The 26,341-nt window shown below is 32.9% G+C and overlaps 1 protein-coding gene across 2 annotated transcripts in view; it reads left to right on the top strand.

The window, feature by feature from the left end:
* Window positions 1–26,341, top strand: part of LOC118187321 (uncharacterized) — a 1,290,260-nt gene that overhangs the window by 1,197,151 nt on the left and 66,768 nt on the right. Inside the window, exons 17-20 of one of the 2 annotated variants that reach the window (XM_085824924.1) lie at window positions 4,177–4,335; window positions 5,311–5,392; window positions 11,997–12,129; window positions 13,765–13,817. In XM_085824924.1, the coding sequence (XP_085681050.1) occupies window positions 4,177–4,335; window positions 5,311–5,392; window positions 11,997–12,129; window positions 13,765–13,817 (427 nt within the window). Of the gene's footprint in view, window positions 1–4,176; window positions 4,336–5,310; window positions 5,393–11,969; window positions 12,130–13,764; window positions 13,818–26,341 lie in introns of both variants that reach the window. The other variant, XM_085824923.1, reaches the window with a different exon arrangement.

Raw genomic sequence — 26,341 nt, 5'->3', positions numbered from 1 at the left:
CGTTTTTTAACGTTTTGTGTGTTACCTTCATTTATTAAATATCACGTTCTTTGCACTCAAACCATAAAATTCAGTTCAATGGCAATGTCGCAAAATAATTTTAAGATGAGCTTATCTTTACGATACACAGTTTCGTGCGCTGGAGATAAAAAGGTTCTCCCCATAGAGTGTTGCCATTGCCCGCTTTTAAATCGTTGAGTTTGTTACTCAAAAATTCTTTAAAGTTCGATCATAAAACATTTGGGCTTCCACATGCCTATATTCGCAGGAGGATTACGTCATTCAAAATCCGATGGCTCTGTACCGTTGTTTTATCACAATGCGAGAAATAAACATACATTTATGCAGATTTTTCATTATTTAATTTCTTCAAATATAATACAGGACTCTAACATTTGGTGGCAACAGTTTAAAAAGTGAAACGGACATTTATAGTGATTCAACGCAAAATCGCAAAACGGAAACAATAGTCTTTCAGGTACAAAGCCCCTTTGGACTAAGAAAGGTTCTACTGGGGAATCTGTGTTGTCATTCAATGGCTGACCTCCTCTTGACAAAGTAAAAATCAAAGAATCATAATACAGCCTTTATATATGTATATATAAATGCATATATGTGTGTCTGTGTGTGTCCCTTCATATGTTTTATCCCTTCACAGATTTAGCTGGTATTCTACCAGTTAATATTCATACGACTAAAAATTGGTAGCATTATTCTGGAGTAATTATAATTTCTTAGTAATCTAATAGTTTAATAGTCTTTACAGTAATTTTCCGGTTTTTTACTTCCTTGTACGAAGTAAAAAGGAAGTATTGTAATCGCGAAAAGTTTCAAGCAGCATATTTCAACGAAAATATCCATTTTGACCGCTAGCGAATGCAATTTAACGATGTTTTTGCGTGATATCTGTACGCAAGGACAGAATAAAATACTCTTTTCCTTCAAAAAAATTATAAAACTGCTTTAAAATTAATTTTGAAGAGAATTTTTCGTGGCGTCAGTACGAACGAACGTATGTACGTACGTACGTATCTCACATAACTCAAAAACGAGTAGCCTCAGAACGTTGAAATTTTGTATCTAGGACTGCTATAACATGTAGATGTGCACCTCGTATTTTGGTTGCAATCGGCCGCATCAAACGTATATAAATATATTTATGTATAAATCCACTCTGTTACCCGGCTCAGTGATCTCAATTTCTTTACTCTTATATGTTTGTAAATTGTACATTTTTTGCTTTAAAAATGATTGTATTATGTTGTTTTTATCTTCCGTTTAAGGTTTTTACGCCTTTAGTAAATCTGTATGCAATATTTTTAGACTTATCAACAATTTTAAAGTTGTCTAAGTGACGCTAAGCCTTTTTTTTATGATGGCCATTGATGTTTACATTTGAAACAGCAGAATAGTGGATTTGTTGCCAATCTAGAGAAACTTAGCTTCGCAACAACAAAGATCACGCGTTCATTTATTATTGCCAATTAAATCATGCTTAATTCTTTCTGGAATTTTTTCGAGGAAATAAGTGTTTAAGATTTACTTCGTAATTTTTAATAGAGATATTTTGAGTTTTTATGCATTTTTGCCTTCTCGCGAAGTGAGAACTGAATTAATTAAATGAGAAATACTAAATCGTCTGTGAAAAACTGTTTCTTTTTTGTTTTGTTTGCTTAATTTCTTTTATACGTCATTCTAGCTTTATTATAGTATTTGAATAGAACATGTGGCAACGATTAGATAATTCTCTATTCTTTAAATTATATAAATTTTGTGCAATTTGAGTTATAATATGAACGAAATATAATACTGAAGGCGAGTCATCACTTTTGCGCATCACAAAAAGTGAGAATTTTAGCTGATTTTCGAGTTTTAATAAGTCAAATTGTTTTGTCATACATATATGAAATTTTCAGTGTGTCATCTTTATACATAGATGATTATCTTTCTTTATTTATTTTACTTAATAGTGTATAAGAATTTTTTTTATAAAGAAAAAACTAACTGTATTTTCCGAAAATTTAAAATTTGTACTGAAGCACTGCGCACAAACTGACAGTAATACAAATTTAGTTACAGTAATAATTTTTAAGTGAATCTATCGCCAGAGTGTCGCTATGGTAAACAAATACTAGAGGGAATTTTAAAGAATGCATTTATTCTATTGTGGTTTATGCGCTGTCGGCGAAATAGATTTAATTCAATCCAATAAGTTTAAATGAAATGCAAGAAAAATGAATATAATTTAATATTCCGTACAAGGAAGTCATGTGGTGTACACATCAGATTTTTTTCGGTAGTATAGAGTGTGTTTTATATCTCTGTTATTAAGTAATGAAGAATTTGTATGTATGTATGTATATTCCTCGAATTATGAAAAACTCCGGCACCCAGTGCCACCAGATTTTTGAACATACATAGTTCTCCATTCGATTATGTGCATCTGGAAGCCAGAATATTGAATTTAGTTGTTTGTTTTTTATTTACTTTCTGTTTTGCGCGAACATAATGCAGTTTTCTCTAACACACTCAGCCGTTCAAAAGCAATGTGTTGCTACCGCCCGAAATCAAATATTTTTATCTTCTACGTGCCAGAATGTTGCCATTCGGTAAAGTGTAAAATACTTACTTTTTTTCCAAATTTGATATGTCTGTTTTTGTTGATTAACAAATTAAGCAATTTGAAAGCAATACATCTCTGTTATTACTAATTACTAGCTCGATTCATTAAAATGACTGCATATTTTTTTTTTCTTTTTTAAATATTTTAAACGGCTGATAGCGTGAGTGACTAGTTGATTAAAATGCAGATTAATATATCAAAAATGTAAGAAGCTATAATATTCAATTTTTATGATACACAAATAAAATCAATTTAATTAAAGTGTATCAAGGAAATAAAAATGTAACTAACTTTCCACCAAGAAACGAGAATGATCATCTGAGCTGATAACTAATTTAGCAATTTAGTATTCTTGAAATAATGATTCAGATTACTGTATTTTATTTGCAAATTAATCAACAATACAAGATTTAAAGTATTTTATTATTTTTCCTTTTTGCCTTTTATTTATCCTACTTGAGGTATTATTGTATTATGCTTCCTGCGTCTTAAATACAGGCTCATTAAATTTTGCTCTAACTTTTTTGAAGTAAGCCTGTTTTAACGTAAAATGTCTATTATTTTTTCTGTGTTACAAAGATAATTTTAGGCATATTTTAGAAAACTTTCTAAGATGAAATTTTCTTGCTGGATTTAATGCTTAATAAATTACTTTATAAAAGCTGCTTATCAAGCAAATAAGACTATTCAGTTCGCCAGTTTAATATGAAGTTGGATTTCTTTCGAAACATGTTAGCCATTGGTTGCATAAGTGGTTTGGTGATTTATGTAATACAAATATGAGATTGTTTACTAAAGTATGATCCACAAAGATATCCTTCCAAGGTAAACAACCCTTCCCCTTCTTTCTCATATCAGTTACTTACAGGCCTAATATACTTGTACTTCTTCGAAGCATTTTTCCCTTCAACATCCTTGACTATAGTTACAACTTTATGACATTTGCTAAGCTAGTTTGATTCAGCTCAATAAGTTGCTGTTTTCACCATCTAATATAACTTAACTATATTCCAGATTCTGTTAGCACTATGTAAAATACTTTTAGATCTATCGACGCACAACCCAGTGAGAAACGTTTTCGAGAAACATATACTTCATAGAACTACACTCCCACTGATTGATTCTCCTTCTTCCTCTCCTACGTAGCTACAGGTCGGAACTGTTATGGTTAGAAACTTCCCATTCAAATTACTGCTAGAAGAAATGAGTTTCTCGGAAAAGGTTTTATTTTGCATCGCGTCGTGATAAAGCCTTAATGCTTATTGGATCTGGCTTAAGAACCTGCATATATTTATTAGAGATCATTTTCAGTGAATTCTCTAACTTTTCTAATTTTCTGCTATTCTCTGCTAATTAGTGGGATACTTCTTCGAAGTACCCACTAATATAGTACAAAATATAGTACAAAAATCCTGACTAGAGCCATTGAATATCTTTTTCTGCAGGCACGATTATGAATTTTCTTTTCATTCTCTCCATCTTATATGTTGAATAAACTGTTAAATGCCTGCTTCCTATCCATGTTTCTCATCATACCTATTCTTATGTTTCAGTTTTAGAAGTGGGTCAGGTACAGAATGAAGGTCAACGTATACTGAAATTTCCCAGCAGGAAATCTACACGAGATATTAAGGAGTATGCGCAACCTACTTGGCTGACAGATTCCGTGGAGTTGGATTTCAATACTTGGATCGTTGAAAATTTCCAGGAATGTAAGTGTTTCTCTGTTTAATTCCAACCAGACATCTAGCTATAAGTCAGAATGTGGTCAAACAAGCATTTCTACATTGTATCCTACTTCTCTTAGAAAAAAACCACTTAAAATCATATTAAAATTTATATGAAGTTTCCTCGCACGATACCTTAAAGATCTGGAAATCAAACAGGACTGATAAGATTTTAATTTTACCAAAAAGCGTAAAATGTTATAATATTTAATGCCTCCATTCTCAGATTCTAGCATGCCGTTTCGGGCCATATTTTAACACTTGTAGAAATCTAAAATCTAAGTTGTTACCTTCAAAATGTCATTGAATTTAAATAGAACAAAAGGTTTGTTTTCAAAATGTACTAGAAATATAATGATTTAGCAAAATAAAATTTCGAAATTCCATCACTGGTTTCTTGTATAATAATGTTATGTAGATGAAGTATTATAAAATGACCATAATTTTTAATTCAGGTATTCCTCTGAAACTGATGAAATAAGTAATTGTCCATTGCCAGAATGCATTTATGCGCATTATTGAAAAAAATCAAGGAAATAAATTTTATTGCAACTGCAGTTGATGTCATTCAAATACAACTCATGATTTTCTTATTCATTTAATAAAAAATAATAAGTAAATAATGTAAAATAAAAAAATAAGAAATTACAATGTAACAAATGAATACGTAAGTCTCTTAACCTTCAAAGCTGCAGAGTTATTAGGTTATTTCAAAGCAGGTGATGTGAAAAACTGCAATGCCCTCACCGGGACTCGAACCTGTGCCTCTTAAATACGCGCCGAGTGCGCTATCGTTAAACCACAAAGGCATGCTGGAAGGAGGAAGAAAATACCTTATAAAGTAATAGGAAAGTTATGAAAACTATTTAAGCTGTATTAATTCTAGATTAACTAACTCTTAATTGCATTCAAAAGATAATTGACAACATTTTCTTAATTAAAAATCATCTTTTTTTTTAGTAAATGACTCGATCAGCATAGCTGTAGTGTTCTACAAAAACTTTTCTGCATTTTTACCTCAAAGGTTCTTCTCGCGTCAAGCGTAAGTAAATATTATTATATATAAAAGTATCATTTGTTATTTATAAATACTTTTATAAAAGTACAAAACCTTTTTATTTAATTATGCATGCGTGAATTAATTTAAAGGTTTGTTGGAGATATGAACTAAAACTCCAATTGAAATCATCACTTACAAAAATTTAGCCTTTAACTTTAAAATCATCACTTACAAAAATATAGTCTTTAATTTTACTGCTTTAATTAGCTTATGATCAATCTAAGTCAATCTTCGGTAAGATTCTGAGTTGTAGATCTTCCTACAAGAAGATGCACTACTTCACTTTGCAAATCATACACGAGACACGTTGAATTGTCGTTTCCCAGGCAGAAATGGACTTTGAGGATATATCAAAAATAAGATTTGCGATGAGAAACATTATAATTTTGACCACTAGAAAACCAGAATCATAGAACGAAACTCCAAGCTGAAGAAATAACAGCACAAATAGATAAGCAGAAAACAAAACCATTTATTGAAGACAAAGCAGCCTCTTCTCTATATCAACTGAACAACAAATAAGTATGTAGATGAATAATTAAATAATTTATTAGCATTTAGTTAATTATCCATTAAAGCGTTTGTAGTGATGCAAGTAACAAATAGTTTCTGCCTGTTCAAATAAAAGTATTCAAAATCTAAACTAATCTAAGGTTACTTTACTGCCTTATTTATGTTTTCTGTTATATTGAGTCGGACACTTTGCAATCATTGTAGCCCTATCTCTGAAGACAAAGGGATGCAACCATAAAAAATTCTCACTAAAAATAAAACCTTAATTGACCACTTCATTGTTTTCCCGGATACAGACTCGTCGATTTGAAAAGTGTAATCAGGCATCAGCAACGAGACACTCTCGTCAAAGTTAAATGAGGCTCGGATCGTTATCCTCGAGAGGGAATTGTCACTTTGTGTTTATCCTCCCCATCCCCAGAATAGAAATTTATCGCTTTTAGGAGATTTTATCGCCAAATTGTTCATACTCTCTCCACAGCGAGGTTGTAACATTATCAGACAAATAAAAGTTCACTTAAAATAAGACATAGGAATACACTTCCAATTCCCTTTCAGCTGGCATCGCAATGGGAACTACTGCTCGTTTGAGAGCGTGCCTTTAGGGTATTATGTTTGTTAAATTTGACATAAGAGTCTATGGAAAACAAAAGAACGGTAGCGATGCTTTTAATCATCCTTGAGTGTGACAAGTAAGCGGTTCAAGTTGATTCGGTGCGAACTTCTAAACAGGTCCTTTTAGGTTGTGAAAGGTGGGAAAGAAACTCTTCTATTTTAAACTAATAAGGCCGTTTTCAGCGGTAAATTTATGTTTGGAGGGGAAAATATACCAAATATTTTAGTTTTGTTGGATAGTGAAGTGGTTAATTCACGCTGATGCTGATTTATAATAGTTTAGAGTTAAACGGCACTAGGTATTTATCGGAACAAAGAACATGAAGAATCCTAGCTGAAATTCAAATCAGTACCTTTCGATTACCAACCGCACAAACTGCCAGATAAATCCATAAGTAAGAAGGACGAATTCCGTATATTCTCTTACATTTAAAGAGCGGCTGGTAATTGAGAGAATCCAAGGCCAAATCTAGATCGTGATGAATTGTTCTGTACCATATTTTAGTGGAACGCCACTATAGAATAATAAGATATTTACCAGAGCAGGAAGCAGCAAAAATTCTAACTCGGATTCTAACTCGGACCTTCTCACTGCTAGCCGGACGTGGTACCGATTACACTAGAAAGACAAGCAGAGAAAATTCCTGTCAAACTTCTTTTAAATTTTCCACATCTTTTTCTATAATATAGTAAATGCCAGAAAAACGGAAAAGAAGTAGAATATATTTTAGAGGGCTTGAGTTTTGACTTAAAAACGTTCCACTGTAATGTACGGCATTTTTGCTTTCATTTGCAAAATTGGTAGAATCAGATATGGATATATCATCGTTTATCGATTTATTTATGCAAGATCATTTCGTTTGTTTGCACATGATCATTTGTTGTTTGTTTGGTCATTTTATCTTTTTATTCGTAAAGATCAGATTTATTTTTGTTTGAATCACTAGCAATGGTTTAATGGCTGGATAGCTAGCTGCTAACAAATGTTTTAGATCTCTCAGATCAACATTTATCGCTTTATTTATATCAGAGATTTCCTTCCACACGGTAAATGCTTTTAGCATTATTGGTTAGAGGAAGGTAATTTCAGTGTGATTAGTTCTAATCCTCTTTGGATCATTGGAGTAGACAGTGATGACAGCTTTCAGTACCAAAAACTGAGATCTAGCGTTTTTATCAAAGGGCTTATGGTGAGCCAAAGTTAAGGTAACGAAGATGCAACACACAACACAGACTGATTAGATATGGAATGGGTTAATTAATGGTGATTAATTATTTTAGAGGTTAGACTACCCATACACACTTTTTCATGAAAGGGAGATAATTATGGTAAAAGATTAAAGTGAAATGTGTACAGAAAGCTAATCAACAGATTTACTCGATAATCAGTTAACTGTTTAATTTAGAGGGGAAAATATCAATATAATAAAATTTTTCACACGTTCAGCGTATTTTAAGACACATCTATAACAAAAATTAAAAGAATAAAGGAGTGCTTTTGGGTTTGTATTCAAAAATAGAGAACACCGTAAACAGAAACCAATAGTTTGGCGTGTATTTAAAAATGCTGCACCTATAAAGTGAAAAAAAAAAAAAAAAAAAAAAAAAAAAAAGATTGTTTTTAACAAATTTCAAATTACTTTAGAAGACATTTCAGTAATTAAAACCTTATATTCGCTTTTTAAATAATCATGCCTAAAATATTATAAAAGATTGGTACATACAGTGCCAGTACGCATAATGTATTATTATAGAGAAAGGTACAAGATGGTCGTAAAAAAGCTTCCCCAATACATGAATCCAAGTTACCTATCCGCTCAGTGAATCAACTTGAAATATCGGATATCATTATTTGAAGGCATGCGCTCGAGATTGTGATGATTTAAAATAACAGAGCTTTCACGGTAATGGTTGCAGTGAAAATACTCCGAAATTTTCGAAGGACAACACCCACTTTTTCCTGCGCAAATTGATGATCGCATTAAAAAACCATACATGGCTTTGTAATGACACATGTATGATGAAAATTCCCGACGGAAAGCATTTGCAAAGAAGAGCATTGTAAAGGAACAGTTACAACACAAGAGAGGATTTGGGGGGTAACTTGGGATTACAAGTTTTTAACGTGTAAAACATTTTAATGTAGAGTCATCTCCCGCAATATTGCAGTTTCGTGGCCACCACGATCCCCCGACCTCACTCCCGTGGATTTCTGGTTCTGGGATTACCTGAAATCTAAGCTGTACATGTCAAATCCGCGAGATTTGCCAGAACTGAAAGATGCCATGAAACGTGAAGTTATACAGATTGCTCCTGCGATGTTATATTCGTCACTGTTATCAACAATCTCCCCATGGAATGCGTTATCGTCTGTGAAGGTGACAACGTTGAAAACTTGTAATCCTATAAAACCTTGTAATCCTATATTTTGTTCCCACTCCTATCATGTGTTGTCACTGGTCCTTTAAAACACTGTTTTCATGCGGATATTTTACACCAGCAGTTTTCTTCATACGTGTTTCGTTACAACGCTATTCATGGTTTATCAGTGCGCTATCAATTTAGGCAAGAACAAAATAGGTGTTGCTATTAGAAAATTTCGAATATTTTCACTGTAACCTTAACAATAAGAGCTCTATTGTTTTAAGTCATCACAATTTCGAGCGCATACCTTCAAATACCGGTATTTAAATTTCATTTCGATCATTACATACATACGTTTTTTAAGTCCATCATGTACAATTAAAAATGCTGATAAAAAATATCCGGAAGGATTTCATAAAACACCAAACTTCAATTTTTTTTTATCTGTATCCATTATATCCTCTTTCAAGTGCACCTCTCTCTGACTGTAGTTAGTTATACCACTGTTTTTTTTTTTTTTTTTTTTTTTTTTTTTTTCCAAAATCGTCGAAATGTATTACAAATTCCTTTTCGTGCTCAGGATTTACCTTCAGAATTGACGCCGAATTTTTCTTTTGCTTTCATTTATTTGCTAAAATAGACCCTCTTTTGTACCGATTATGATACATCTATCCACGGGGTTTAATTAGCTCTTTGGGTAAAAGCTTCATTATCGGAGCTATCTTATAACTATACGCTCGTGGCATGTTTCCAAAGTCTGTCCTTGGGAGCAAAATCATCAGAGGGTGAAAAGCTTGTTAGTCGGTTAACGTTTTATATCTAGTAGGAAAGTAACCTCTTCGAGATTATTCCGGAAAGAGACAAAGATGGCTTAACTCACCCAGCTGTTGAAAGAGGTTGCGAAGAAACTGCACTAGTAAAATTGGGAGTAGGGAGGTTGTTACCAATTGATTTAATTTGACATGCAGCCTAGATACATTAGAATGCGTTAGATAACTCATTTCAGTGTATTACATTATTTTGCATGTGTGGAAAAACAAAAGAACTTATATAATATGCACAGACAATGACAACAATCGAGACTTCATGAACAATACTACCCAGCAGCAAGACTGCAGAATATAATTTTAGAATTATATTCTGCAGTCTATAATGCAGTGTTATAAATTAATAGTATTAAAGCTATAACATTATAGAATACGATGTAGACATTGGAAATACAAAACTGTAACAATACAGTACCATTATACAGTGCTATTTATTTTCTTTCTCATTTAATACTTGAAACTTATTTTGTGCAGATTCTTCATTAAGCTACGCGCGCCTGTCAGGTGTTCTTAGAATTAAGAAAAAATTCTAAGAACAAAGATGAGATTTCACCTTACTTCTATTATTTACGTTTCAGCGCAATGTAACCTTGTCTACTGCTGAAGTACTAATCTTTAGAAATTCCAGTCTTTGTTTGCCCATCTTCTTCGTTTTTCCAATGTCATTCTTGGAAACTGCGGCCAAGACTCATTCATGTGAGGTGACCCATGGAATTTACTCAAGGTGACCTTTGCTCAAATAATGTCACACATCAGCTCAATATCCGTCAGATGTTATAATGATAATATTCCAATTATTCTTTTTGGAATATAAGTTCCTTTTAAAGCAATAAAATTTCGGTACTTACCCGTTGCTTATACGCGACTACTTTTCATTTCTTACTTTTTTACTGTAACCACGATCTTCGGTAATTAAATTACTGACATAATTTTTCTCGCTCGATTTGGACGATAAAATTTCTTTAAAAGAGGGGGGATACGCGAGGAAATACGGTGCAAGTGATATTTGTTATATTGAAAGATGAAGTTAGTGCCATTGCCCTGGAGCTCTTTCTTTCTACAAATATATTATTAAGTCAATACGTATCATTTATAGAATAATTACAGTACAATTGAATAATTACAGTCCTGTGGTGCAAATAAGAAATATCATCAGGGGAAAAGACTGCAAAAGAATTTCTTATTAGTAGAAAAAAATTATAAAACAATAACTGAAGTAACTGAAAGTAACATTTAGAGAATTACTATCGTCATTAACAGCTTGAGACTGATTTTTCAAAATACACAAACATTTCGAAAGTGCGGAAGTATTCTAACGCTCGCAAAGCTGATTAAGGTACTGAGCTATTTAAAAAAAAAAAAAAAACATTCGTATATTTTACAAATGTTGGGATTGATATCGCAATGCCAATTTTTTAATATATCATACTCACTGAAGCAAAATTTAATGTGCTTTTAAAAATTTTACTACTGATAAGCAACGTAGATTGACAAAAAATTACCGCAGATGCTTGTTATACGTTTATTTGTTTCTATATATTTTATGTCATCAAATTTCATTTCCATTGTCGATAGTCAGTCCTGTGAAACTATGCGTACAATCAGAATAATGCAAATAAATTGCATAATTCGAAATCTATATCCATTCTACAAATGTGGCTACCCTAAGGAGAAATCTTTTAATCTTTGAAAGCCAAACGGAAGATAGGTCATTATACTTAACGAAATTAAGAACCACCTCATTCCCTTGCAATTAACCCATCAACTCAAATAACTTAAATTACCAAGTTAATTTAATTTCCTTTTCAATACCAATTTACGAAATCTGTTTAATGAAGCATATTAGGAGATGTTAAAGATAAATTAGAAATAAAATGTTCATTTAATAATCCAGCTACAAAACTTTAATCCAAATGCATACGAATGTAGTTAAATAGACCGATTAAATGCATAAATACCTGCAAGCTATACATGAATCTGATGTTATCTCGAGATAATATCGTAAGCCAGAGATGCCGTTCCTATTTATTGATACTTTTTTAACTTTACAACTTTGCTGTAACGTATGTTATTCATTAAGTCTTTTTGCTACTATTAAATGTTGCTATGAATTTTAAGGCAAATATTAATTATTTAAAAGAGTGTACGAAGCGCGGATGGGTCTTCTTCAGAATTATTAAGAGTTGTTTATATTGCATGTTTTATCGTTTATTTTTGTTCTTTTTCTCCTATCAATTCAGATATGGATATGGCTCTATTTTGCATAGTGGTCTGGACATGGAATATCAACTACACTCCAGACTTGTAGCTGTGGCGATGCAGACTGGACAGAGGAGACTAGGTTCTCGTTCTTCTCGGCTGAAAGTCAAAGCTCGACTTGCTCATCTCAACCACACCGTGGTACGTACTTACCCTTGCTCCTTCTTACGAAATTTCCGAATCTTATAAGAGCTCTTAAAATGAATTCATCTTTTCAACTTTCCTTTACATAAAAATTATGATAATTACATTTAATGATACTTTGTATTGTTCAGATAAATTATTAATTTGACAATTAACAAATAATTATCTTTGCTTTTTTAGTAAAGGGTATTTTTTGAGAATCTATTTATTTTAATAAACTATTATTCTATTTGTTCATAGATCAATCTATCATAAAGTAAACAAATTAGTTTAAAATTAAATATGTTACTAAACTTAAAGGGAATTTTAATTCGCTTTTTTTAAAATTTTTTTCTGAATGTATCTTTTCCTTATGTAAATACCCAGTTGCCTAAATGGAAAAGATTTCTATCGTGATACAACTGCACGTTTATTTGAAAGTTGAGCATTTAGTTAAATAAATCTTTCCGTAAATGTTGAATATCAATTAAATATTTGAAACAAGGCGAACTGAACACAAATATAAGTTTGCAACTTTTCCTTTAATTTTCTGTTCTCAGATTTTAAATTATTATTGACTGAAGTATTACATAGTTATCTACGTCATTAGCGTTAGGTAAGAATCATACGACAGCGATTAATTTTGAAAATAATAACAGTTTATAAAGATTGATTGCTGTTGTTACTTATCTCACTTCTCTAACGGTAATATCATAAAAAGACCACAATTCATTGTGCAAGAAGTGCAAGAATGGGCAAGAGCCTTGGGCAACATGCGTGTGACAGTACGACTTTCCTCAGTTTCACCCTTCCCTCAAAATTTTGATGGAGAGCACCCCGGACGGACGAGTCCGAGGGTTTCTCACCCCTCCTCCCCTACCTCCACCATGAACCCCTCTCCTACCACGACCTCCTCCCGTACCACGAACCTCTAGAGAGGACTTTCTGCTCGTTGCATATTTAGAATGATCCCATACCGCACAGACACTATACATTTATAAACATCGATGCCTCCTCCACGATTCGATACGGTAATTAGTATCCAGCAGTTCGGTACGGCAGTTAGTGTCGCTAACTGCTATGCCATTTGGGTGACTATAAAGGTTTATTACAAGCAGTTACTATTTTTAGGATGAAAAGAGGAAATAATCCAAATTAAAATAGAGAATTAAGGGGCTATTGTAAATAAAAATTAGTATTTTAAAAGATAGTGATTTATCTGGGATATATAAGTTTCATTTCTAATTTCTTTTCGCATTTTGTCTTCATTCGATCTTAATCGCGCTCTATGTGAACATTAAAATAATAATTGTTCAAAAAGGTTAAATGTATTCTTTACTTTTTATTACCGTTATGTATTTCCTAATGATCTAATTTGCATATTCACTTGATAAACGGTTTGTTCCGAAAGATTCTAGTTCATGCTACTGATATTTTTATCTGTTATGATCGAGATTTTAACCAGGAAGGTGCTTTGTATCATAAAACATAAAATTATTTTCTAAAATGAGATATATTTTCATAATTACGTTTCTACTTGTTTCTAGTATTTAATAAAATATGAAAATGCGTATCTAACCAAATTCTTTTAGATGCATTAATTCCTATATCTGTATTTTTTTTCTTAAATACGCAACTTTAATTTTTTTCTAGAACCGTCAAATTATGTGGAATATTTCTTGTGGCATTGCAGATTTTTCTCAGGGGTAAGTATATGAAATAGTTTCCTGTCTTTCATATAATCCGCAGAAGGTATAATGTTGGATTAGAAAATATAGAAAGTTTCCATAACGTATTTGATTACACTATCAAAGTCTTATGAATTAAAAGCTAAAACAATAAATAATAAGGAATGGGAATTTTTTAGAGTTTGGTTCTTTGGTGTATTCTAATTTTTTTTCCTGGGGGGGATATTTTGAAAGAAACTGTTTTTTCTTTAGAAACGGCACAAAAGAAGTACTGTACTGTTATTAAATACTGTTACTTAAAATATTATAATGCAAATTTCTGATTATTATATTCATTATACTACTATATTAAATGTAACCTTATGACGAATAAATATACAGTACAGAGCGTGCTTACACATTTTTAGAACGAGTTCGCGGCCGCTTAACTAATGTTTAAAACGTAAAAAATAGTTTTTAAAATGTTTGATCAGACAGCCGTTTTTCTGTTCTATAAATATGCATCATGATTTACATCAGGGATGTCAAACTCATAGGTACACTTGGGCCAAACAAACAAGGTTTAACTTTAGGCGTGCCGGGAAAAAAAAAAAAAATCAATATTCATAGAAACGTAGATTTATTTCGAATAATACAATAATAAACATATATATATATATTTATATAGAAAAGAACAAGAAAAATTTAATGTTTACGTCCTGATACTTGACATCTCTTCTCTGCTATTATCTTTCCTATTTCTGGAGAAATTTTGTTTGCAGTGATAACTTTCAACGCTGACCCAAGGTGAGCATCATTAATACGGTTTCTAATAGGAGACTTATTACCTTTCATGACTGAAAATAAGGAAATTATTCTACTCAAGGTAATAATTTCCAGGACAAACAATTCCTCCAGCTTTCATTAGGCATTCCTTGATGAAATCACCGTCTGTAAAAGGCTTCGAATGTTTAGCTATCAACTCGGACAAGATGTAGCTTGCATGTACCGCCGCTTCACTTTCTTGCAATACTTTACTAAACATGGACTGTTGCTTTTTCACTCCTAACTTGAGCTCTTTCAACTTTTCTTCTCTCATTAATCCTTCGTAATTGTTATATTTCGATTTGTGTTGTTCGTAATGACGTTTAATATTATATAACTTTGATACATTAATAGTATTATTACATATCAAGCAGATTATTTTATCTTTTATTTCGCAGCAAAAATATTCTAATTCCCATTTTACTTGGAATATTCTATGTTCGTCAGCGATTTTTCGTTTAATTTTACTACCACTTGGTTTTGATATAGACATACTGAATACAAAGGGCTGGATTAAACACGGTTAACGTTAAAAAGTTAACAAAAATTTATTCTTTCCACAAGAGATAAATCAAAATGCTGAAATATTTCTTCAAAAATATTCTAACAATATCACAAAATGTCAAACGTTTAGCAAAAATCAATTCAAAACAGAGAAACTAATTCTATCTCGCAACGAAATCGCTACAAATCAATCACAGCATTAAGTAAACAAACAGTTCGCTAGAACTACAGCTACTACTGAGATGAGATGTTTGTTCTCGGCTTTTGTAAGCTTTATAATTAATTTCTCGAATATACTGGAAACATCTATAAATATCTGGATTTTTGTGGATGGCAACAGCAATTACGAGATATTTATTTATTAGGTATTAAATGCAAGCGCTGTTCTATTTTTAACCTTCCAACGCAGCTGTCTTTTCAAAAATCGTCTGCGTTGCTAAGGCAACATGAAGCAAATCTAATTACAATTCTAAATTTAAAAAACTAAATAAATAAATAACTATGAAATCCGTAACAATATGAATTAAGTAATAATTAATAATAAAGCAAAGTGCATGCACATGCATGCACCAGTATATCGTACAAAACTATGATTGGAAAACTGAGACCATGAGTTTGGCCACATTCGGCTATCGGGGGATGCGTACTAGTTCTAAGTGCACGTGTCCCCCAAAAGCCGAAGGTAGCTGAACGCAAGCTACTCACACGCATTTGTAATTTAAGTAGTGTGTGTGTCAGCTCGCTGTGAGTAATCTAACAACACTGAATAAATTATCGTTAATTACTTAGGAGTAAACATTTCATTTTTTTCTTCGTCGATATGTTATTTTATTATTATATATTTTTATTTGCCGATATATTGACCGGGCCGCAAAAATATTTGTTGTGGGCCGCGAGTTTGACATCCTTGATTTACATGATAAAAGGGCTTTCCATAAAAGTTCCATGAGTACTGATTTCCATTCCTCTTCCACTGATTTCCAAAGTCCCGCGAACATGATGGAATTGCGTTGACAAAGAGCTTTTTCCAAGAAACCAGAGGCACAATTCGGGGCTTTGCAAGAATACATTGAAAAGATTATACATGCAATACCTCTATCAGTCTTTTTTTTCTCTAAGAATGCAGTGGTACTTTTCGAAGTATGAGAAGTTGCTTTATGAAGTCACTATTTAAAGTCAATGAAATAAAGGAAGGAATTTCTTCTATAAATATTGGACGTAAAACTTTGCCTTGACAGTACGTTGAGATAAATTTTAACATTTTTTCCACTCTTCCTATTTTTATTTTCTCATTGTAAAAGGCAATTATAAATCTCTTGCTAAAACTTTTTTTGCATTAAACCAACGCTTCCCGAAGGGTCGCAAGTGTTTCCATTTAACTCCTGATAAATAGTTTTCAAACAAGGTTCTAAAATTGCTCTGCCATTTTACATCTTGAGTTACATGTTTCTGCGAAAGCTAGTGACCATTACGTTTTTTGCATTTTATAAGTTGCTAATCTTTTTTATCATTTTATTTATTGTTGCTACAGATGTAAATACTTCACAATTGGTTTCTATGTCGGTGGATTTTCTCTTGTTACTTGTAATTTAATTTTAGAAACATTAGAAGCTTTATATACCTTTCCCAGGTATACAGTGTGTACATAGCTTAATTGTTTTTTACATATGTAGAATAAGTATAATATAGTTTCTCTGAAGGTCAGTTACGAAATGTAAAAACTTATAGTTAGAAGCAAGTGGTTTTCTTGAAGAAATTTTCTATTTTTCCGCCTAACATTAGCCTGGGTAAAATTAATTAGAAAATAAAAAAATAGAAGTTACTACTATGTTTTGTAAAATAAAACATTAAATACTTAAAATTGGGTAAAGTAACTGAAGCATTTAATAGAAAAGCGCTGTAATTTTATATTCACATGTAAAAGGAGCAACAAATTATTTCTCACGTGATAGCTATGTATTCTGAATAAATGATATACAGCAAAGCTAACTGAAAACTTTCAAAATATCACAAACTTTTGTTTTCTCATTTGTGATTTGTGAGAAAATTTTGAATTAGCTTATTAGCCTAAACAAAATGTAATCAATCATTTCTAAGTAAATTTTAAGTTGAAGTTAAAACAATGCGCAATAAGAAAATCTATTATAAATTAAGCTGCAATGAATGCAGACTTTTCAATTCCATTTCAGCAATTCATAAATTATTCTTAATCTTTCCTGATCATTTTTAATCAGGAAAGATATCAATACATTTCCGAATAAATTTCAAGTAACACAGTCTAAAATGTTTCTTACCATGCCTAATTTACTTATGTTTCCAATATGTCCTTCTTCTTATCGAAGATCATTAGGGTTTTTGAAGAAATATGAAGTTTCCAAGGAAGGCAAGCATAAAATCAAAAATATGATATTTTTACTTGTTGTGATATGATAATAATGATGTGGTTCTTAATTACTTGCTGTTTTGATGATGATGCGTTTCTTAATTTGAGTACTTCTTATCGGTATAGAGAGTGTATTTAGCAAGTAAATAAATTAGAAGATACTCTGAAGCAGTGAACAAAAAAAAATTGTTTAGAGAGATAACTGCTTATAAAAAAAAGCACAGATGCTCCTATCAGTTATTGTACGATAACACCGTATCGAAGTTGTTTTTTTTTACTGTGACTTCATACTTGTAAGACAAACATCAACTTTTTGATATAATTGCACATTAAATAATGAATCGAGTCTTGGGTAAAAGTCGTAAGAGAATGTCCTACACTCGTCTACAAATGTTTTGGAGTTAATACGAATTGTCTCTTTTGTTTATTTCAAAATAATGTTACTGTAAACATTTTGTAGAGAGAGAAAAACAAGTTATGATGTTATAATATGTATTTGGATCCCAACTTTAAAAAATTATTTTCTTTTCGAACCCAAAATTTAAAGTTCTTTCCACTTTTCTAAACATACGTTAGAGAGAAAATACCATACTTTAGAATTTTTTGCTCGTAACAAATTTTTCTTTGAATCTTTGTTGAAACCGATTATTTTAATTATTTGTAGTCTTTATTAATTTACAGAATCTATACTCCTGCTTTTAAAAGGTTTGTTGAAAATGCTTATAGTTGAAATGTAAATACACATTTCAATATACATTCAATATAATGTATATTATTATACTCATATGACAACATCCATCGAAATAGGTATTGTTACGAAATGTACAGGCGCGGTAAGATGGCTTCCTCGCAAAGCAGTTTTAGGGTTGCCGTAAAATGGCAAGGGAAGGCAGTGTTGTCACATTTGCAAGAAATCGCCCATTTGGCGACAAAATTGGCGATATGCCACGGACGGATCGAGAACCTTCTGGAACGAATTCTTACCGATTTAGCCCAGAATGTTCTCGAACACAAGCCAAAAGCTATATAAACCCTGCTGGTCCGCAGTCAGTATGAGTGTGTGTGCCTCGTCTAGCGAGCTGATAGTCAGTCATTCAGCGAGTGTCTCGAAGTCTAGCGCCGAGTTGGTCGTCGAGTGCATCGAGAGAGTCTTTTAGTGCATCGTCGAGTTTTGTCTTAGACTGTGCTGAGTCGAGAGCTATACTCTTGTGTATCGTCGAGTGCATCGCGTGGTAAGTCTCGAGAGTACGTGGAGTTCCGAGAACGACCAAGCAGAGTTGGGAGCTGTACTCGAGTGCTTTGCAGTGAAGCTGTCTTCACCGTGATAGCCTGATAACCTGAAGGCTGTGTCGCTGATCGTGTCAGCGTGTTTATAGTAGCTAATCGACAACTGTAAAAACGTGTTTTGGAGCTGTCCTGACAATACTGGCAAATAAAGTGTGTTTCGATACTTCATCAAGTGTCGTCGTTATTCACTCTAAATCCACACAAACCCTGTACGAACGTGAAGGAAGAAAATAACGTAACAATTGGTGTCAGAAGAATAAAGAAACGCAACAACTGGTGTCAGGAGTGGGGTAGAACGGGACAATATGCTTTCTTCAGTTCTCTTGTCATTTCTGGAAGCATCGGGAAAACGCCTCATTTGTTATCCGTAACAGAATAGCAAGCTCATTGTTTTGTTTATCTTGATATGTCTGAAAATGCTGACACCACAGAACTATATTGATGAGAGAGAAAAGCGAGGTTACAGGGTTAGAAATCTAACAAGTAAGATGACTGTGTCATGTTAGGGACTTTTTTCTAATAAAGAAACTCAGACTTCTTTTCTCAAAATGTACCATGGCACCGAATGGTCGAAAGATACCTTAACTCCGTTTGCACTACAACACGAAATAAGCTCAATTCATAAATTTCTGTATAGAGAGTACGCTGTCACCCTCTAATTGCTAAATGCAAGTATTACAAAGTTCTCTTGCATGACTTGACTTTCCTACGAACATTTTAAACGGATAATTTCATTTTTATCAGCCGAAATTATGCAGCAAGATAATAAATAAACATTTGTAAACTTTTAGGTTCATTGACAATTTATACAATATCATTTTACGCTGAAACTACAGCATAGTAACAGCATAAATTAGCAAGCACTGTACTCGTCAAATAATAATCCTCTTTTTTCTGATTCAGTGATTGTTTTAAACTGTTGTAATTTGTGTTTGTGTATATAACCACAATAAACAAGTGATGGGTACCAGATTAAACCTTTTTAAGTACAAAACATTTTTTATTAATTTTCTACCAGTAAGGATGTCACAGTTTGTTAAGAAAAAATTAATTCGTTACGCGTCAGAGTAGCCCAATTTATAAACATTTAATCAAGTTTAGTTACTGCACCGATATTAATTTCCTGTTAAAATTATGAGAAAGGTACCTGGAATTTTCCATTTCATAATTTCACTTGCCCTGCTTTTAAAAGTGTGTCTGCTCACGAATTTCTAACATTTTTAAGTATTTGACGTTCTGAATTTTAAAAAGTTTCTGCTCCCATTTTAGACATATTTTGCGCTTGAACATTTTGCTTCATATGCCTCATTTCATATCGTATAAAAAATGCATTTCATAACTATGAAAGCTTGACCTGAAAAAACGAAAATTAACAAAATTGAAAGCATTAAAGTAAGCTAGACAGAAATAAATTGTAATTAAGCTATGTGTTACGAGCAATATATGAAAGTAAGTATTATCAGAATGATTAGGCAATGTATAGAATGCCGAATATCAGATGTCAAAGTATGAAACGATCCATATTTCTTACATTTCCTGGGCATCCTATACAATGCCAAGACACAAGCCGGCAAAGTATAAAATACTCCCACTAATGATGTTTCTAATGTTAACACATCATAGCACTTGCCTTTCGATCCTCGCCTGAGACGGAGAATTCTCTACTTGCATTTCAGTCTTTCGCGAAAATGAAAAACATAATGCTAATTTGAGTTTGTTCAGTAAAGACTGTAGCTCATACTGTATTGTATGAAAATGAAAAAGCAATATATAGTTTTCGCGACAGAACCATCGCAAATAATTTCTTTCTTCTTACCGCGTACCTTCGTAGCGTCATTGGAAACACTTCCGACCAGTAGCCGGAAAGTTCGAATATTTGACTAGCGACCGAGCGTATTTCTGACTTTTCATGTTTCCTGGTTTGAAGACTTAGCAGATTTTACAAGTGCCACCCGAACTAAAATTGTGGTGGACGATATTTCGACGCCACAAGATTGGCTTCTGAGTCCCTTTCTCTTCAGCTGCCTTTAAAGTAAGAGAGAATGTTAGGAGTTTTCCCCTCCAAACCAGTCTTTTTGTTGTGTAATTGCAAGCACGTCCGATTAGCAGTGGGAAAGTCCAGCGTACGAATTCCGGCGAAGGCAACGCTGGTTCTTTTTTAGCTCAAAGGGCGTTAGTCCAGAAGGGCTATTAATTTCGTTTTGGCATTTTGTGGCATTTCACTTTTTAAATTGTTGCCACCAAATATTATCACCCTTTAATATATTTAAATTAATTAAATAATGAAGAATCTGCATAAATGTATGTATGTTTCTCGCACTGTGATAAAGCAACGGTACATAGAGACATCAAATTTTGAATAACGTACGTCTCCACCCGAATATGGGCATGTGAAAGCCCAGATTTGGAATTCGGATTTTTTTATCTATTTCCTATTTTGTAAAACATTTATAAGTTTTTGATTAAGAAACTCAACGATTTCAAAGCAAGCAATGGCAATACTGTACGGAAAAAAAATTATCTCCAGTGCCCGAGACTGTATATTGAAATTCTAAAAATATGCTATTTTAAAATTATTTGTGATACTGCTGCTGAGTTTAATTTTATGGTTTAAATGCGAAGAACGTGATATTTAATAGATAAAGGTAATACAAAAATGTTTTAAAAAAAGCCTCCTGTGGGTGTAATACAAAATCTAAAAATTTTCAGATTTCTTTTTTAATGTATCTTGCTTCGGAGACCTAACATAGTCTTTATGTTGGCATGCAACAATTCTGCAATGAACTGTCTTTCTTCAAAGTGCGGCCAATGCTACAATGTTTTCTTAACCGAAAGTGCTTACCAGAAATTAGTAAGGAAAGGCCAAAATGGAGACCACAAAGGAACCACAGAAATATTTTCTGATGAACCGCTGTGGTGGTTGTTAATGAAAAGCAAAAGTAAATTGATTTATCCTGTTAGAAAAGTCATAAATGCCATTGCGTTCTAAATCACGTTTTCTCAATAGAAGCCTTTCTGTGACTTTCGTTTGATACATTGCATTTGTTATTCTATATAATGCCTAAGTTTTACACATAATGCTTAGTGAAAGCATGCGTAATATTTAAATAATTCGAATATTTCATACTTTAATCAAAAAATCCAGGCAGTTTGTAAATTGCCTAAACATTCTAAAAATGCCTGTTTTACGTACATTACCAGTAACATATGTATTACTATAATACACCATATTCACAACATCTCTTTCCTGGTCTTTTTTTAGTAATGGTTGGCTGTCTTGACAATTGTCTACTGTGACAACATTTTTCCATTTTTGTCCGAATAATTGCCTCTCATAGAGAATTCAGCAACGCGTTATGCTTTCGGCGATATGTCGTGGAGAAATACAATGAACAGTATGTTTTTTCGCCTTTTTAAGATTCAAATGAGTATTAATCACTTTGTTTACAGTTTACATTGAGCATTATAATGATTATTCAATTTTCCTTGGACTTCGCAGATTTTCTTTTGTTATTAAAATTTTTATCTCTGTAACATTCGAAACATTCCGTTTCCCTGGATATGTATTTTGAACAATTTTTCTTCTTGAAACCAAACTTTGACGGGTTTTTTTTAACATTATCTATCGTTGCTTTAGATACGGAATTGGCTTTCACAGCATTTTTAATAACTAAATACGCATTAGTTTCTTCCGAAAGAGCACAAACATAGCCTTCCGTCCATTGCTTCTTTAAAAGCGCCATTTTGCATGAAAACAAAATTGTCAAGTAGCAAAATGGGCGAACAGCCTCACTTCTTTTGGTAGAAGTGTCAATGTTAATCAGTTCTCTTTCCTGATTCGTTATTTATATTATTATTATTATTCTATTACTTCCTGATTCGTATTCTATTATTATTCCTTGTAGGTTTTTGTGAAATAATCCCCTTTCCGTATCGGATCAGGGCCTCACCAGTGGCCAACGGGTTAAGACCGTTGAATACTGGTAACTCGACCTGGTTTGATCCCGGGCGAATGAATTTCTTTAACGGGCTGGTTGCATTCTTGGTTTTCGTAGCTTACCCCATTTGTAACGTGAGTATAAGCCAGTTTCCCTCAGAAATTTCGCCACCGTGGAATACCTTTAAGGTAGATAACACTCGTGGATTAGCCATAACCTAACCTATCTCATCGGAACGGCTATATCGAGTCACTTCCTGTCACCTGAAGTTCATTAGAGCGGGGTCGACTACATATGTTAATGACCAAGGGTTACAAAAATGACAGCCTGGTTGGGAAGTTATTGAACACGTGTCCACCGAAGTCCTACTTTACCTATTGTCCCTTTACCGGAATATGTGCCAAATTACTCAGTGAACTCATATTGCTGTTTTTCCTCCATTCCACATTCTTTATTATTCATGCAAACAAGAATATTATTAAATATTTGTACAAATTATTTAATAACAAAACAGCAATACAAAGCTATTCATACTTTTTGTTGAGAAAAAAAGAACCAAAATTGTGTTCCTGGAAGATTATTTATATAAATTCCTGTTTCCAGAAGAACTATACTCTTGTATCCATATATTAAATAATAAATTTATTACATGAAAACTATTTTTTAACTTCAAAGAAATTGAGAACTATTCCAAATATTTTGCCGGAAGCATGCAAAATTGTGATTATCTTTTCATGACAAGCTTTGAGGGTAAAAATGTTAAGCTCCAGACTTTTAAATATCGATTTTTCGAGCAATCTGGTTTACACATTATTTTCGGATGTTGCCAACAGGGCGGAAAAACTTATGAGGTGGAAAATCCAATATGACAGAAACTTAATCCTCCTAGCTAAAATCAATTTTTTATGAATTGTAATTATTATGATGTAAAGAGGGAAAGCTGATTTGAAAGGTTTTGGTGAGGCTGAGATTGTGATTACTGTTAAACTGTTAGACCTTCCACTAAATCTTATAAGAGCTAGATTAAAAATATTTTTAATTTAAGCAAAGAATTAGGTAATCTCTTTTTTAAAATTACATTGCATCACATATCTAGCGTTTTATTTTATTTTATATGTTTTCCTTTGTTATAACGTATAGCCTTTTTTAAACCCCATTTCCTAAAGTTCTGTGCTTGTCTTTATCTACTTATTCTTAGCTTAATTGTATAAGATAGCCTCAAGCTGTATAAGATATGAATATTTTATCCAATAAATACGAAGCCTCTTTATCCGGAAGAAATAATAAATCTTTCGACCAATTTTTAACTTTTATACGCAGTCATTAATGACGCAGTTTAATGTTATGTAACTATTTTATTTAAAAAAATCTTGGTTGGTTGAAAAATCTTCTGGGTTGCTTGTGTGCCACGGAATATTTAAAAACGAGAGATGGCAACAAGAACTAAACCAAAACATGAAATTAAATCGACGTATCTCACACATGTGCAGAAGCACGGCAGCGATCAGCTTAACGTGGTCGGACAGTGATCACAACCGTTTGAAATCGGATCGCCTAATCTTGCATTTATGAGTAACAGCAAGCAATCGCTTTAATTTGTGTTATCATTTTAGTTTGTCAACCAGAACGAGCGAACTATCTAATAAATATTTACCTGATTTTGGACTTTTATTCATGCTTGTGTTGATAGTTAAACAGTTGTAATCGACGATAGATTATTAAATGAATTCAGACAATTCTGTAATTAGCCGTAGGTTGAATTCTCGATTTATGTTCACATCACAGAACCTAATGTTCGCTCTAAGTGATGCCAATTTTCCATCGTTTAATAACACCTTGTTTCCATTTGCTTTGCTATTTCACTTTTGTTGGCAATAATAATAACTATGAAGATGTTTCACATCTGCAACAGAAATCGGCCGTCCTTATTTCATATCTACAGAGGCTGTTCACACATTTTTAGACGATATATATTGTATTCACAAAACTAAATTACATAAAATTCTTGTGTTTTAAATGTTCTATAAGAGACATCCCTTATTCTAACCTATCTTTCGACACCGCAATTTCCAGGATAATAATGCCTTTTGAAGTGGCAGAAGATGTACTCTATCCCATTCCTCACGAACAGCTTTCCAGAGTCCTGTTAAGGTTTTGGGACAACGTTCGGATGATGCAGTTTTTAAAAGTCCGAAAGCACAAAAATCCATAGGTGACACATCGGGAGATTTAGTAGGGATATTAGTGAAGGGTATGGCCTTGATACCAGTTTTTTGTTCCATTTCTTTTAGGAAATTTACAGTGGATTTTGATGCGTGACTGCTAGCTTTGTCCTGATGGAGTCTCACAGATTGATGGCGATGTTGTGTAGCGATATTGTGTAGCGAATTTAATTTAATTAGGTGATTCATAAAAATCAAAATTTTAATTTGTAATTATTCAAAATTTGAGCTACACAAGTTTGGTTATATTCTTTTTGGCTTATTAATTCTAGTGTAATATATTTTGGCTTTCCGAGTTTACGCGAACTGCGTCTTCAATCTTGTACACGCAGACAATGGATTTAGGTGAATTTTTTGCGTGTAATAAACTTAGTTTTTCATGTCAAAAATTAATTTGATTGCTTAGTATTTAATATCTTTAGTTGCAGAAAAATTAGCTCTTTAATTTGACATAACTTTCGTTTTTCTAACTTTATTTGCATTTCAGTTATGAGCTTTAATTAGTAGATTTTTTTCCGTTTTGCATTGGGATTTCCTTTGTGGGGGATGAAATGCCCTTTTCCGGTAGAAATGGTCGCTTTTTTACAGTTTTAGCGTTCTTTCGTTGGAACTGCTTGCAGGGTTGTTGAAATTCCAAGTTTCCCCTTCCACGGGGCGTGGTTATTTTGGCGGCGGCTTGGCGACTTCGAATATCCTTTGGGGTTTCAAAGTGGTGGATTTGGCGAGTTTGCTAACATGAGGGAATGCTGTAGTTGCAACTGTTTTAACTTTTGGCGAAGAGTGAGTGGTGCCAACTTGGCAGTCCGGCACCCTCTTTTTAACGGGATGTTTTGGGGGACGAGGTGACTTTTTAACTGTTTTTTTTTCCATTTGCAAGGACTTATTTTTTTCACTTTCAAGGAAGTAGGACTGGCCTACAGCTGAATTTCGGTTGGAATCATGTTCAAGAAAATGAAAAGGGTGTTGGGGCCCTTGTTAGGCCGTTGTTTCTCTAGTTTTACTTAAATGTATTGGCTCAAGTAACCGTTTCTCGTGGCCTTCGGCCCGAGGAAATTATCTGCATCTTTAAGTAGCTCTTCCGTCAGCATAGATAATGAATAGCACTACTAAATATATATGATCTACACTTCAGCATCGATTCAGTGCGTTTGGCTTTTTTCAAGAAAAATTTTAACGTTACGATTTCAAGAAATTCCGTGTCCCCAGCTACAGGAACTTTTCCTAACGTCTCCTTGGGTGTGTCAACAGTTGGTTTCAAGAAAATGGGCTTTGAGTTTAACCGCCTCATACTCGCCAACCAGGCTCCTGTGAAGTTTCAGCTAAGTGATTTGTATTTTTTTTTGTTTTGTTTTTTTGTTTGTTTGTTTGTTTAAGGTAACTTAATTAGAATGGCTAGGAAAATTA

Source organism: Stegodyphus dumicola, chromosome 10 (assembly GCF_044657685.1).
Source record: "Stegodyphus dumicola isolate Sdum_Otavi_A_Nest chromosome 10, ASM4465768v1".
Classification (NCBI taxonomy): Eukaryota; Metazoa; Arthropoda; class Arachnida; order Araneae; family Eresidae; genus Stegodyphus; species Stegodyphus dumicola.
The sequence above is the reverse complement of the archived record's forward strand: the minus strand, read 5'-3'. Positions and strand labels throughout refer to the sequence as shown.